At 46.9% G+C, this 16183-nt stretch overlaps 1 protein-coding gene across 1 annotated transcript in view; it reads right to left on the reverse strand.

Annotated features, from left to right (window-relative positions):
- Nucleotides 1–16183, reverse strand: part of RYR3 (ryanodine receptor 3) — a 372120-nt gene that overhangs the window by 47970 nt on the left and 307967 nt on the right. Inside the window, exons 67-71 of the mRNA XM_036247201.1 lie at nt 15729–16049; nt 13220–13460; nt 5789–5876; nt 5596–5688; nt 1354–1368 (exon numbers count right to left, since the gene is read on the reverse strand). Of these exons, the coding sequence (XP_036103094.1) occupies nt 1354–1368; nt 5596–5688; nt 5789–5876; nt 13220–13460; nt 15729–16049 (758 nt within the window). The remainder of the gene's footprint in view (nt 1–1353; nt 1369–5595; nt 5689–5788; nt 5877–13219; nt 13461–15728; nt 16050–16183) is intronic.

Below are 16183 nucleotides of genomic sequence, written 5' to 3' on the forward strand. Positions count from 1 at the left end.
TGTGCCTGGTGCTCCCAAGCAGCTGGTCAGACCCAGGAGACCAGTGGGAGGGGCAGTGAGAAATATGAGCAGGAGGAAGAAATGAGGCTAAGAGGCCGTGGCTTCTTGTGTTCCCGAACACAGCCGAAAGCTGGTTCACACGAAGACCACCGGAGTTTTCACTACTGTTTCCTGAGTGCTTGCAAGGTCCGTACGTGTTCTACCTCCAGTGTAGAATTCTAAAGGCTGTGGCTGAGGCTAAGCTCACTTTCAGTCTGAATTGTACTTGAAAAGCTTCAAATCATTCATAAAGGCTACAGCCCAGTTTTATGTATATAAACTATGAGATACGCTGTACATCATGTAAATGCAAAAGGCAACTTGTAACATGCTATTTATAATCCAGTACATGTGCAGAATGTAACTATGTGGATTTGATACACAATTTAAATAGCTTCTTGCTCACTCTCTATTTTATCTCGCTGATCCCAGCCGTGTGTGATCAAATGCTGCATGTATGATGTGTCTCCAAGGTGCCTGCTACTCAAATAAAACATTTCTAATCCTCCCAGCAAATCTGAGATAGAAACAGATCAGTTTTATCGATGAGAATATGATGCTCAGAAAAGTTAAGTGATTTTTGCAAGGTCACAAGCAAGCATCGGAGTCAACATCTAGACCCAAGGCTGCCTGTCCGTGGCTCCACTACATGGGAGCCAGTTCCTGCACACCCTTCTCTGCCACGTACCTTAGGGCAGAGGACTTGGGACAACGGCAGTATATATGCACTGGTGAAGAGGCAGAGAAATATTTCCAAGTGATAACCTGTATGGGTCACTGGAAAACTTGTCTCAAGGTGTATGACACCACATGCATGTTTTGTGCAGAAACTCCTGGTTATCTGCTGATTTCAAATCCTGGAGCTTGGTCCTTGGAAAACTCTCTCTGAGTCATGGGAACCTTGCACAAGAGGCAGGACTGTGCAGTGTGAAGGGCGGGGGCCACGGGCAGCCGAGAGGACTCAGCCTGCAGGGCACAGGAGAGGAGTGTCTCCCGGGTTCTCCAGCCCTGTCAGCATCCCTATCTCTGTGAGTGTGCTGGCTGCAGAGGGGCGGCGGGGGGCGGGAGCAGAGATAGCAAGGAGACCTCAGTTAGGTTAGGGCGAGGCTTGGCTGGCTTCCCCATTCCAAGGGTGGGTAGGCCTACATTCACTCTTTCACAGGTAGTTGTCTTCCCTGGAGCAGGCCTGGGGGACCTCCAGGTGAGAAAATCCATTCTGTACCACCCCCATGGTGATCACAGTGCCGAGGGTAGCCAGAGCCTGGCACCTCTAATACTAGAACAGAAAAGACACGTCATGCATTTGACCTGTACCTTTACTTGCATGGCCTGTGTGGAAAGACAAAAAAAAAAAAAAAAAAAAGAAAGAAACAAGGAGAAGAGTCAGTAAAAGCAGGGGTCCAAGGCATAAGGTACCACATGTTAGTCATAGCTTCTTAGCCCCAGTTCCTTAGCCAACACAACAGAAACTCGACCATCTGGAAGCCAGTTGAACATGGCATGTCGAGTGAATGGCAGATTAGGATGGAGGTTAATTTGGTCACAAGGACTTACACCCAGACCAAGCAGTGCACCCTGGGGCCAAGATCATCTCAGACCAGCTTTCCAGAGTGTGTGACATTCAGACCCTGGTGGTCTTCAGATGATCTCTTTAGATCTTAAGTCTCCCCCATCCCTCCCTCCCTTCACCTGGTTGGGCTGCAGACAATCTGTCATGTACACAGAGACCCCATTTTTTTCTTCGTTCTTCCACCCACATTCGCATCTCTAGCAGGTCTGTGGTTACCAAAATACGTCAATGTCTAATTACTATGTTGTATACCTGAAACTAATATTGTATGTCAACTATAATTGAAAAATAAATTTAAAAAAAGAAGAAAAAGAGAGGGCAGACCTGGGGTAAGGGGTGATGGTTATGCTTCTGCTAAAAAGAAAAGGACTCTGGGAATATCTCAGGTAGTTCAGGATCACCCCACAGCCTGAGGGATGGAGCACCTCCCTTCTTGTGCTATGACCTTAGGTCAGAGGCTCCTATATTCTACAGGTTCTAAATTTATTCTTTTCTTCAAATATTGCTAAGATTAGTTAACCCAATGCATTTTGCTAATACTAGAATTTTTTTTTTTTTTAAGTTGCCCAAAACTTATTTTCTAAACAAAAATGTATGAATACCTATATCTTCAACACTGTTTCACTTGCCCTGGTAGCTTACTGTCAAACAGATGATTTTATGTGTGAACTTAAGGAGAAAACATAGACTTTTAAGGGATGAAGGAGGTGAAGAAGGAGAGGGGGCAAAGAGTGGGGGAGAGGCAAGGGGAGGGGCAAAGGGAGGGGGAGGGGGAACTCAAACTGCAGAAGTACAAGAGCAAAAGGAATAGAAATAAACATGAGAACAGGTAGGGGCCTGGAGGGAATGAGAGAATGAGAGAGAGAGAGAGAGAGAGAGAGAGAGAGAGAGAGAGAGAGAGATTTGGTTTGAGAGAGTCTCAGAGAGATTGAGACTGAAATTCAGAGAGACAGAGACAGCAGGGAATATTGGAGTAAGAAGAAACTCACACATATAAGAATACCCTTAAGAACTCAAAGGCACCTAAACTGTGCCCTGTGCTTTCTCCGCACACAGAAATCACTCATGGGTGGAGTGCTTAAACAACGAGGCACTCCGACATCTCCTGCATCACAACTCTTTCGCTGTTTATGATTTTGGTCAAGGAACTGCATTTCTCGGGCTAAATGCATTCTAACTTACCATCGCCCTCCGAGGAAGCTGCTGCCATTTTTCCAGAAAACAAAACAAGTTTAAAAACAAAACAAAACAACAAAAAACACTTGCTCAGCTTAGTTATGTTTAGCTTAACATATATTTGCAAAATGGTGTTACATAAACAAAATATACAATGAGCTCTCCAAAAAAAAAAATCTGCTTTAGCCTCCAGAAAAATCACACACATTTTAACTGAGCTCAGTTAACCAAGCTTGGACAGGGCAGCCCGCTGGATATTCTTCTCTGCTTCCTCTCCACTCGCAATATCAAGGGCAGTGTGTGTGGACATGCAGCATTCCCATGCACACGTCTCGGCCACGGTCGCCACGGGCACGTGGCCGATTTCATTCACACAACACCAGGGTTCAATTGAGAGTGGAGATAAAAGCAAACGCAGGTGACAAGTGACCATTCAGGTCAGGGAGTAGAAGGAGAACCTCTAATTTCAGGGAGGTGAAGGCAAAGAGAATTCAATTGATAATTACATTTGCTTCTCAATATGTAATTCTACATCTGAAAAACAGCAGAAATGGCTCTGAGTTGCTGTTTCGGAGGCATGGTATCTCTCTGGCTGAAATAATGCCCTGCATTTATGTAATATTATTTGTTTCTAGAGATGCAATTTGAAACTGACTTTTAGACAGAACATCCTAGTAGAGCTGGAGGGAGTCGGGTGACTTGGAGTCCAGAGGAGGGAAGGGAAGGATGCTGGGCCATGCCTCCAGCCAACAAGTCGGGCAGGTCTTAGCTTCCTTTCAGTCTCTAGTCCTATTTCCTATTACATTTTGTGTCTCAACAAATGCAGTAGGAACAATATAAATAGTTGTTACCCCAAGAAGCTTGGCAAATATTATTTGATATCTAGGGAGGGTCCTTACATCCATGACACTGTAACTTTGACTCTTTCCCATGTGGCTCAGAAAAAACTGGCATACAATGTCAATGGAAATGCAATGAGTGTTCACCCCGGTAGACTAACCTTTTCCACAGGGAAATGCAGAGATTCTGAACATGATCATTCTCTGACAAGACAAACATACCCTTTCCTTAATCAGTGAGGTGAATGAACACAGTTTCAGGTTAGTGTGTTAGTAGGTTAGTTTTGAAATGTCATTCTTTGTCATCCCATCTCTTTCCAAGTGTAAACCCAAGGACTCGGAGTAGCTACTCAGCGCCAGAGGGTTGAGATGTCTTTGCCATTTCTGCTCCTCTGGGATATGAATCTGTGTATCAGTGTCATTTCCAATGCTTGGCTGCCATCACTGATGATGACAAGGAATTCTAGCTGGTTCGGTCCTGAGCCGATGGATCTACTCCAAGCTGAAGGTAGCATGGATTCTGCCCAGGTTTATTTAGGTAGGCGGGGTCAAGGACAGCCTGCAGTGGCTGTAAGAAGACCCTTAAGAAGGATCTTAAGATAAATGTCCAAGGATCAGGAGTCTGAAATATCCTACCTCATATACCTGACATGAGCAGCAGATGTATTTGCTAAAAGTTGAATGCAAAATCAAATAAAAGTTATATAAGGCTCAAAAGGATCCACATTAGGTAAAGTTCCTGTGCAACTAAAATTTCTCTTGCATGTGCACAGTTTTATGTATCAAACTTTATAGAGCAGTATATATCAAATTCTAAATGTCAAGAGTCGATTTTTGGGTGCTGGAGGAAGTGTTAGTGTCAACAGAGCTAAAGGATGGAAGGGCTGGAAAGTTTGGAGGGACTGAGCTGATCAAAACCAGCCACACATGGTGAAGGTCGGAGTGTTGATTTCTGGCGTCCTACCAGCCCTTGCCTGCAGCTCCACACACCCAGGTCTTCCATCCCAAAGGGTGATTTGGAAAGATGCCCTAGGCGCTCCACTAAAAACCCATGATTTATCATCATCTTTCCAGAACTGATTTTCACTTGAGTGGGCCCCATGCACACCCCACCTTCGTGTTCCCCAAAGGCAACACGGAACCAGCAACGAGAAAGACGCAAGTCTCAGGCCCTACTTGTTGCTTATAGTTGACACACAAAATACATCCCCGTTGAGGCGTATGTCTCGAGGGAAGCGCGTCAAGGGTAAGCTGTAACAGCTGGTAGCAAAACATCCCATTAAGTAAGCCTTGCTTTTGGATGTACACCTGAAGGAGTGTGTCTCAGAATTCTCTCCAATCCAAATAGCAATGCCTTACTGCAGAGCTGACCTAGAAGGAGCTGGGAGGCCAGGTCCCTCTCCCACGGTCTTGCTATAGTCCTCTCTATAGGTTACTTCCCTCTCTTTCAAACATTTCCTACAGATGGACAAATGTTTGGGTTTCTGAATGCAACTCACGTGGAAAATAAACAGAAGGCATTAAGAGGTCAGCACAGCTGAACCAGAGCAGCTATTGGGTGTTGCAGCTAGGAGGGCAACAAGTCTACTGTAAGAATGTGTGCTAATGAAATCTTCAAAGCGAAGTATTTCCTAATCAGAAGGTGACTCTAGGCACCTGTATTTTTGCAGCTTCACTACACAGGAAGTAGTTCTATTTTAAAACTACTGACAGTAGTTTTAGAGACCTCTCGAATGCCTTAGGCAAGTCTCGAAACATAAACTTTTTGACATACAAGCAGCTATCTATTCATAAAAATGTGATGACCATGCTTATGTGAGAGCAGTTTCTTCTGGTTCATTCTCCAAGAAACAATAGTAGAGATCCCTGGTTTGACCTCAAGGCGGTATGGAGCTGACCCCTTCACACAACAGAGACACACAGCTTAGGTCAAGGTTGAAGAGTCTTGGAAATTGATTTCTAAGGACTTACTTTTGACATCTTGCTTTTGCTGTCTCCAGTTAAAAATGCCAAATTATTAATTTCATTCTGAATCACAAAATTTTGCTCTTCCCTCTTGAAGTTCTAAGTGAGGGGGGAAATAGAAAAGTGAACATTACAAGACAGGTCTCTGAGGCCGTACCTTGCGCCACCGTCTCAGTCCGGGGCCCACACGCATCCTTACGTGAGACTTGCACCACAGGATGAAGACCTCGGCCACCATGCGGAAGAGCTGGTCAGAATCGGCATCTGGGTTTTTCAGCCAGTTAGGTCTGAGTTGAAAAGTAAATGAATGTGCTTATGAAATTCAGTCCTGATGAAAAACAGGCACACTCATTGGACATGGGATGCACACATTTATCCAGATGAAAGGGTATTCCCATAAGAAGGCTATCACCAGAGAGACTCAAGATCAACATGCTCCTTCCATGCCTAGATACAGGCATGGAATTGTAGGTATTTCTGTTTTACCGAAGGATTTAAGGATTATCTTAGCAAACAGATATCAGAAAACAACATTTCAAAACTGTCCAAGATAGGTTTTTTTTTTTCCCTTCCTTTAAATTGATGAAGTGATTAAGGTTACACTCTAAGTTTTGGGACAAATGTCCTTTAATACATACGGCGGGCAAAACTAGGAAAATCTTGGTCACCGTGACATCTAATCTTGTCATTGACACTTGTCATTGTCACGCCTCTGAAATACTGAGCACTCTACACACAGTTCAGGCCTCCATCCCTTTTCCTTTCAAAGCCAGTTTTGAGAATAAAATCCGTAAAACAGTATGTTTTCCACTGTTGACCGAAGTGCAGGGCAGAGACCAAACATCTATGTCCTCTGAAATGGTTTGGAAATTCCCTACAAATGGACATTATTTGTGTCTTAAAAAAAACAAACAAAAATAAAAAACACAACATGCCCTGGCCAGTTTGGCTCAGCAGTTAGAGCGTCAGCCCGTGGACCAGAGAGTTGCGGGTTTGATCTTGGTCGAGGGCACGTACCTGGTTGTGCAGGAAGCAACTAGTTGATGTGTCTCTCACATCAATGTTCCTCTCTCTCTCTCTCCCTGTCTCCCACTCTATCTGAAGATCAATGGAAAAATATCCTCGGGTGAGAATTAAAAAACAACAAACAGGCTTACAAAAACCCAAAAAGCTAGGCTTCATTTCCTTAAAACAAAACAATGGCAGCAAGGAGGCTAAATGGCAGTAAAATTCAGTCAACTATGTTCCCGCGCCCCCAAGTGTCTCACACATTCGAGTTGGATTATATTTTGAAAGGGCGGGATGAGTTGGCATTTCCAATATCTGTACAGAGTGACATAGAAGTTAACTTGTCTATTGCCTTTCTCAACTTAAAACTTTGGCTTTCACGGATGGTCTGAAAAACCCTGTGTCCCTGGGTGCCAGCAGGGTAATCGCTGCCAAAGCCGGTTCCCTGAGCCCTGGGACATCAGAACCAATTGCCCGGAGTAGCTTACCTTCTGCCCATTCCCAGAGAACGCGCACAGGCTCAGGAAGAAGGGGAGGCTAATGAAGCCAGGACCACTTTGGGACCCTCTCTCATCTGAATCCCTTACTGCCCTGAGCTCCAGCCTCACAGATGTTCTTATCGAATCCTCCCTGCTTTCTTTTTCTACCAGTCTCTCCTTTATGTGACAGACACGACAGCTTATTTACTCATTGTCTCCTCTTCCCTAGGAACAAAACCCCATTTTATTCAGGGTGGCAATGTGTCCTGCGGATGGTCACATTACCCAGACTCCCTTGAGGGACTGCCATGTGATCGATTCTGACCAATGAGACGGGGGCGCAAGTTGCTGCGTGGACCTTCTGGACAAGCTTCCTAAAAAGGGACCAGATAGCCAGAGGTGGCTTTTTGCCTTCCCCCTTCCTGTCTGGAGTGGTAATATGACGGTTCTAACTGGCATTCTGCACCACAAAGTCACTTTGAAGATGGAAGCCATGTTAAGGATGGGGAGACCAACGAGGGAGGGTCTCCAATGGGCAGCAACCGCACTCATCCTGGACTGGGTCCCTTGGGACTTCTCGGATGTGTGAGATTTAACTTCCGACGTGTTTCGGCCACTGCCATCAGGTACCCGTCTCTGGAAACCAACGGCGATCCAAACTCGAGGCTTGAGATGGGTAACGCTTTTGGATTACTTTCATATTGATTTTTCAGGAGTGCTTTTTCAGGGTCGAGTGTCAAGTTTTATCGGAACTGGCAGCTGTTTATTCTTTAGTGTGCTGGTTTCAACGCTCTTTCTAGGCTGCGCTACGCCCTGAGTGGGAGGAGGCAGGGCCTCACCCTCACCGGCCAAGGCAGTGCAGCCACAGGGAGTGTGAGCAGCACTGAGCACGACCTTAGGTGACCTCTCCTCCCGGGAGAGAGAAGACGATTTCATCCCTTTGCCTTCATGTGGAAAAGCAGTTTCAGCTGAATGCATTTTGTTTTCATCACTCTTTTTCTGAGAGGCACACCTTCCCCCTTTATTTCTAATGAAGCGTTTTCGCCGGGTTCAGCGTGGGGGGTGTGCGTGAAGAATAGCTCATTAAATGTCTCCCCTCAGGTACACAAACTCCCTGCACCTCTCTCAGGCCAGGTGCTATGGTACCTGCAGGAGACCGGAAGACCCTGACCTCACCTCTCCTATTTGCCCACAGCCTTCACCCTCCATGACGGACCAGGCTCGCCTTCCCCGGCTCCCTGTCTCTCGCGGAATCCATGACCTCTCTTAATATTCAGACACTGGATCCTTTGGGAGGCACTTAGCCGATTCCTGAGTCTCCCGTCACCTGCACTGCGTGCTGCCAAAGGGCAGTCAGGAAACGCAACGCTCTAGGTGGGGGGAGGCTGGGTCCAGAGGTAGTGTCAGTGGGAGTGATGGTGGAAGCAACCCGAATGGCTGAAATCGCTGAGCATACTAATGGAGAAAAGAAGCACAAGAATAAATTCCTGGATGATGGCAAGAGTAGGGAGAGTTTGACTTCCATTTTAAAAAGGTAAGTGATCAGAGAAAGTAGAGCCATGCTCCCCTGTCCACCGCCGGCTGTCTGACAGGGGTGAGCGCTCCTCTCAGCCCTGTCCCCGAAGCACTCACCACACAGGGTTCCCTTTGACAGGTCGAGAGATGGGTTTTCTCCAAAGCCACACTATTTAAAGTTGTTTATTTGATGTTCGGATGGTTTCTGATTGCCTGATAGAGGGCTGAGGAGCCACTGCCTCTTGCAGAGAGACTGTCTTGAACCTCTGTTACTATCTCACAGATGAGGAGACGGGGAGCCGATGTGCCCTGCGCCGACCACACCACCCCACACGTGGAATTCCTGCCCATTCCGGGTCAGCATCAGGCTGAACACTGACCAGCGGAAGCTTCTCTTCAGAAGAGTGTTCCAGGGGTGAAGAAACTCAAGACCCTGCCCTGACAGGGCTGAAAGAAGCACATAGGCTTAACAGAGTGAGGAAGAAGCAGGGAGGAGGACAGGAGACGATGGGGCAAGGGAGACTGGCATAGTTGTGTGGCTCTAAAGAGCAAACTCAGAGCCGGTGGTAGGAGCGACAGGTCCGAGCTCAAAATGGTTACACCTGTCTGAGACTAGCATGGAGTGGCAGGCACACCAGGGCAGGGCGCACCTGTTGTCTAGAGCCATGGCGGACAATCAGAGGCAGGAAATGCCCTGCTAGGAAAAAGGAAGGGAGCATCTAGAGGGAAGAAGTGATCTCATATATTCCTGCCAACTCCACAGTCCCGTGATTCCAAGCTAGCTAATTCTTGGGGGCAAAGAAAGGACTCGAGAACGTAAAGGCACACACACAGGAAGGAAGCATCTCTAAGCAAGGCTCAGACGCTCCCCACTGTGCAGGGAAGAACGGGCTGAAAAGTGGGGATGAATGAATTAATGATGATCTCAAAGACACTCTCTGACATTGCCATTTTTAGCACTGTCAAACCCGGTGGAAGGGGAACACACTCTATCTTGAGTCTTGATCGTCAATAGTGACAAACGACACTGAAGAGCTATTCTTGGGGCGACCTTACTCTACCTTCACTTCTGTTTTCACCTCAAACTGACAAATTCCTTTTCTAAACTGTTAGCCTAATTATGTTAATTGGAAATGACTACAATGAGACTCTCAAAGCAGGATTTCTTTTGAGAAAGTGAATCAAGCAAGGTATTGTATGTACACACACAAGTGTGTGTAACGTGTTTATTTTGATTTGCTAAATATAAGTAATCTTAAATTATTTTATTTTTTTCTTTATTGATTTTAGAGAGAGAGGAAGGGAGAAGGAGAGAGAGAGAGAAACATTGAGGAGAGAGAACATCGATTGGCTGCCTCCTGCATGCCCCTCACTGGGGATCAGGCCCACAACCTGGGCATGTGCCCTGACTGGGAATCGAACCAGTGACTTCTTGGTGCACGGGTCGATGCTCAATCACTGACCCACACCGGCCAGGCAATCTTTAATTATTTTAAATAGTAAGTACCATTTACCTTATAAAATAAATGCTAAAATGGGCATATTCTGACCTATTTCCTGCCCATGACAGAATGGCATACCACTTGAAATGTTAGCAATATTCCCTCAAAAATTCCTGAATCCTTTCAATATCTACAATGAGGTATTTAAAAATCAAGCTTCCCCAAATTTATATTTTAGGCCTGCAAGCATTAAGAGGGTGTGGTATAATAAAAAGGACCTGTTTGATCTTTGCCATCCACTGGGACCCACAATCCTTTGTTCCTTTTCCTGTTCACGGTCATTAGTCTCCTATCTGCTCATTTTCCTCGTTGTTCGGCTTAAATTTCATAGTCAGACTTTATAATCACCCTCTTACATGTGCCTCAACTCCTTAACCTGTTATTTGTCACAATCACTTTGCAAAACCACAATCCAGGTCACAGCTCACTCTCAAAGCTGGGAGCTGAACTGGCTGAGACAGAAGACAACCTGTGATGGGTCTCACTTTACATTGTGATCACAGATCTCAGGTGGGGCCCCGGACACTGCCTGCCAATCACGCGGCACCATCTGCTCTCTCACTGCTCCCTGGCCACTGCCTTATACCTACCTGCTCCCTACTCCGCAAATCTCCAAGCACCTTCTCCCCGTCTTCACTTAGCTGATGGTCTTGCTTCCTACTTCACCAAAGACGGAAGCAATCAGAAAAGGATTCATATAGACGCCATCCATCCGTATATATGGATATGGGGTATGTATGTATGTTTGTGTGCATCTACCAGCATTAGCACCCATCTCTGCCCTCCTGCCTGCTGTTGTGAATGAACTGTCCGAGGCTGATCCTTTGCTGTTCAAGGGCATTGCCTTAGAAATTCTCTTTCTCTGATCAATTTCCTCCTCTTTATTGGATTATTTCCATGAACAAAGAAACAAGCTGACAAGTCTCTCATATGAAAACTCTCCTCTTGATCCTACTTTTGTCTCTAGCTACCATCCCATTTTTTTCTGTTCCCCCTTATAATTAAACTCTTTGAACAATTGTCTCTATTGCTGTCTCCAAGTCCCTGTCTTCCGTTCTCTTCTAGCCCACTCCAAAGAGGCTTTCATCTCCATTGCTCCACTAAAACTGCTCTGGTCAAGGTCACCAATAAACTTCACTTATCATTCGTTCCCACTGGAAACACTGTATAAAGTTGGCATCCAGCACACACCATTCTGCTGGTGTCCTCCCGTCTCACTGGTTACTTCCTCTCAGTCTCAGTCACTGGTTCCCCCTCTCCTGCCCGACTTCTTAATGTCGGCGAGCTCAAGGGCTGAGTCCTTGGAACTCTCTCTCCCCTCAACCCTTCATCTCCTCCAGGCTCATGGTTCTTAAAGACTACGTGTCAATATGCTGATGACTCCCAAATTCCTACATCCACACGGGACCCCTCTCCTGAACTCTGCACTCATACACAACTGCCCAGCCAACACTTTCATTTCTATATTGACCAGGCAACTCAAATTTAGTGATGTCCTGATCTTCCCCTAAACATCTTCTGTACCCACAATCTTCCCCAACTCAGTTGATGAAAACCCCGTCCTTCCATTTGCCAGAATCATCTTTGACTGGACTCTCCTCATTTCTTTCATTCCCAACCTGCAAGTCCCAACGGCTCTACCTACATAACAACCCAGAATTTTCATTCATTCATTCATTCATTCATTCATTCATTCATTCATTCATTCCTCCCCTGAGGAAATCTTTGCATTTATCTTCAGATAGAGCAGGAGGAGAGAGGAGGGAAGAGAGAAATAGAAACATCAATGTGAGAGAGACACATCGAGTGGCTGCCACCCACACGACCCCAACCAGGGCCGGGGAAAAACTGCAACCGAGGCACATGCCCTTAGCAGGAACCGAACCTGGGTCTCACTGGTCCGCAGGCCGACGCTCTAACCGCTGAGCCAAACTAGCCAGGGCAATAACCCAGAATTTGATATCTTCCATTGACCTTCATTATCACCCTACTGGCCTCAGCCAAGAGCAACTCTTTTTTCCCCCTTTTTAATTGTGGTAAAATACATATAACATAAAATTGGCCATTACTGACATTTAGCACATTCACAATGTTGGGTAACTATTTTGAAAACATTTTTAGGACTCTAAAAGGAAACCTCCTGATCCTGTGAGGCAGCTGCTCCCCATTCAACCTGCTCCCCCCACCAGCACCTCCTCTAGCCTGACAACCTCGAGTCTGCTCTGTCTCCATGGATGGCCATCAGCTCTTGATGGCATCATTGTGAGCCTCCCAACTGGTCTCCTCACTCCCTTATTTTTCTCCATCCCTCACCAGAGTGGTCAAAGAGTGAGACAGATCACATCACAGATTAGCTCAAAACCTCCAACTTCTCCTCTCACTCAGAGTAAAAGCCGATGTCTTCACAGCAGCTTCCAAAGCCCTGACCCATGTTGCCTCCAGCATCTACGCTCGCACGCCCCTCCCTCTTGCCCAGCTGCACATCCCCAACACACTGCTGCCTCGGGGCTTGCCCCAGATGTTCCCCCTTCCTGGAACTCTTCCCCAGACCTGCAGGTTCCTGACTTACCTCCTTCGGGCTTTGTTCCAATGTCACTTTCTCAGTAATACTGAATTTGCAGCTGCAACTCCATGCCACCCTAACACTCTTAATTTGCCTTACTCTGCTTTGTACAACTTACTTTTGTAAGTAAAGTATGTTAAATATATAAGTATATGTAATTATGTAAGTGCTTATTTTGTTTTTTGTCTGCACGCCCCACTCCCCTGCCAGAAGGAGAGCTCCCTACACCAGACACCTTTGTTTTGTTCATCCTGTTCCCAGTGCCTAGAACGTCCGTAATATCTGTTGAATGAACATGTGACAGAACAGCAGGGCAGAAGGGGGGCGCTGCTGCCCTCATCTGACCAACTCCCTGTCACCTACGGCACTGAGGATGGACGGGGTGGCACGCCACTGACAATATGGAGTCACTGGTCAAGGAAAACACCGCCCGGAGGTCGCACACTAGAGATTACTGCAGGAGGGCGCGGGTGGTGGCAGCTCTGACCTCCCCCTCCCATCTGGACACAACCCGACACCACCTCTCCGTCCCGTGAACAGGCCTCCCTAGGCCTCCGCCATACCTGTTGTTGTCCACATAGCGGATCAGCATGGGGTAGAAGGCGTACAGGTCCCTGCAGAGGACTGCGAACTCGTCCAGGATGAGGAGCTCCGCCTCCTGAGTGTCCCCTTTGCTGTCGGCTTTCAGCTGCTCCTCCTCCTGCACAGTCTTGATGGCCTTTTTCTTCAGCTTCTCCAGAGTTGGGATGAAGTGGCTCCGTAGCAGGTCGGGCCTGGCTTTGCTGATGATCGGCTGGGCATACACTGCGTGTGCAAACAAAGGGCCTCCCCTCATTTCACACAATATGACAATAAAGGGAAAGAGGTGATCCTGAGGGGTGAAGCTGTGAAAACCCAGCAGCTCAGGATGGTCCCTGTTCCTCGCTCCCGTCCCTCCTCTCCCACAGCTGGGGAAGGGGTGGAGTTATAGGGGGAGAGGGCGGAGCTGGGAGGGGGTCCTGTTCCTGTTCTGCTCCTGAAGGCCAAGGGGAGCCTGCCTCCCCTGAACTCCTCCTCCTGCCTGTATGGTGTTTGCCACACCTCCTAGCTCTTTGCAACAACTACCTTGTATCATTTTATAGTATGTTCACGTTGGTTTCGGCTCACTAGCTAGATTATAAACTCCCTGAAGGAAGCCTTTTGTTCATAATAACCAGCACTGTGCCACGCCAAGAGCAGGCACTGTACACTGTACTTCCTGGCTATTTCATGGAAGCATCTGTTGTTAAACAATCTAACGCCTGGAGGTGCCTCTGGGCCCCGAGGATGGCAGACAAACTATTATCAGCTATAACGAGCTGAGAGAGAAGACGGTGTGGCCGTGAGGAGTTCCAAGAGCAGAAACAAGCGATCAGTGGAACTGGGCACTATGATTCTGAGCCTCTTAAAGAGAAAGGCAAAATCTTTATATCTCACCCGGTTTCTTAAGTAAAACATCCTATGGGTTCAATTCATAATAAAGATCAGAATCAGAGTAATTATATTAAAAAAGTGAAATGAAATGAATAAGTTATGAACCGTTGCGAATGTTCATGGTGTATTTCAAAGTTCCTTTAGCTTAGGGCATTTTAATTGAAAAAAATCTACTTTCCAGCGCTTAAAAAAAAAATCCCATTTTGTCTTATTTTTTAATTCCATAGAGAAGACTGTTGTAGAAAGAGAAGGTGATGGGAGCTCTCTGCTGAGATGCATTGGCCAAGGAGCTGATACTTAGTGCAGCGATGCCTTGGATTTCACATCTCAGTCCTCACTGACCTCTGCTTTGAACCCGTAATCAAAATGACTATTCCAGATGGGGGTGATTTGAGGTTATTATTTAAAATCCACTGTGTTTAGGTACCAGGAATGAAGTGGCCTGACTGTAGAAGTAATCCACCTGTGGGTAAAGTTCAAGGCCAAGTTCGATGTCCTTCAGTGCCTCTCTTGCTGTGACATCTTTCCTCTCTGCTCCTCTAGGGAACAAAGGGAGCTGACCCTTTATCTCCTTTCTTCCCTTAGTCCAGAATTCCAAACGAGAGCTCCTCAACAGACTGCCACAGGGTTCACAATACTCTTGGACTAAGGGGTAAGAAAGGAACACCAACCTGGTTTATTCATGTTCCCAGAAGCCTAGCTCAATGACCCAGCAGCCATTAGGACTAAAAATATTTATCATTTTGATGTCAGTTCATTTCTGAGAAAAGGAGAAGGCAGGAACTTTTCTTCCTCGGTCTTGCAGAGGAATGCCTACGAATTTGTCCAGAAAGGGCAATACCTAGAGCTGGGCTGATACTCCCTGTGACGCACTCACTGTATGTCACGGTCCAGGAGATTACGCGGGTGAAGCCGTGATGGTGGAGTCCTCTACCTGAGCTGAGGGTCCACCCAATGCACTGACGTGGCCTTAGGTTCTATCTCCTCACTCTCTACTTGGACACAGAGGACACGAAATATTCATGGTTTCCTGACTGTGGAAAGCGTGGTTATTCATTTTCCAAGTCTTGCCTTTTCTGAGGTTGCTTCAGGAACAGAAATTAGCTCACATCATTTATCCAGAGCTTACTGCATGCAAGGAGTTCCAGAGGGACACCCCCTCAAGTCCCCCAGAACAAAGTGACACTACATGAACCTAAACAGGAGTGTGTCTAAGAAAGCATCAAGCGAAATACAAATGCTAGGAATTTACAGTACAGCCCAGATGGGGTGAGTTTATACATGTAGAGAACACAGAGGATCACCTAACAAGAAAATATGGACCATTATTACTGTGAGAGCAAATGGGATTCTTAAGTACCAGAAGCAAACACATCAAAGATCCTCTGAGTCAGGTAGAGGGTAACAGGAAGGGCTTCCTGGAGGTTCGAGGGGCCGGGATTAGCTCAAATGGGGCAGAAGCATCTGCTCCAAGAAGCTCTAAAGGGAAACAAGTGGACTCTTTTTACTGTGAAGTAACTAAGGGGGGCGGGTGGGGAAACAGCTTAAAGACTAAGATGAAAAGAATCTGGGCACCTTGGTCCCTGAGCCTGGCGCTGGGGAGAAAGGCATTTGTGGTACCTGCAATACGCTTCATCCAGGAGGCCTCATCGATGGCCAGGTTGTTGTTGATGATTTTCAGAATGTTGCCCAGGATGACACTGAGGTGTTCCGAGGTGACCTGGGTGCACCAGGGCCCTGTGCTGGGGGGCAGGTGCTCAGGCCCCTGCTCCCACCAGTAGGACAGGTAGTTGCAGAGCATGGGCAAGATCACCTCGATGACGTGGGGCATCTCTGTGTACCGGGCCCCCGACTCGGCCAGGTGGTTGATCTCTTTCATGAGGCGTTCCAGCGGGGGGATGTCAGGACACATCTCGTCCACCGTGTCAGGCATCCCCAGAACTGACCGAGAGGGTGCGGGAAGAACAAAGGGACAGTAATTCAAAAGCACAAGGGTGCAACCTTCTCTCCTCTGTCCCACCCCTCCTTTGGTCTTAAACCTGAATCTCCACCCCAGAGCCTTGCATGTGTGAGCC

Source organism: Molossus molossus, unplaced genomic scaffold, assembly GCF_014108415.1.
Source record: "Molossus molossus isolate mMolMol1 unplaced genomic scaffold, mMolMol1.p scaffold_m16_p_1, whole genome shotgun sequence".
Taxonomy (NCBI): domain Eukaryota; kingdom Metazoa; phylum Chordata; class Mammalia; order Chiroptera; family Molossidae; genus Molossus; species Molossus molossus.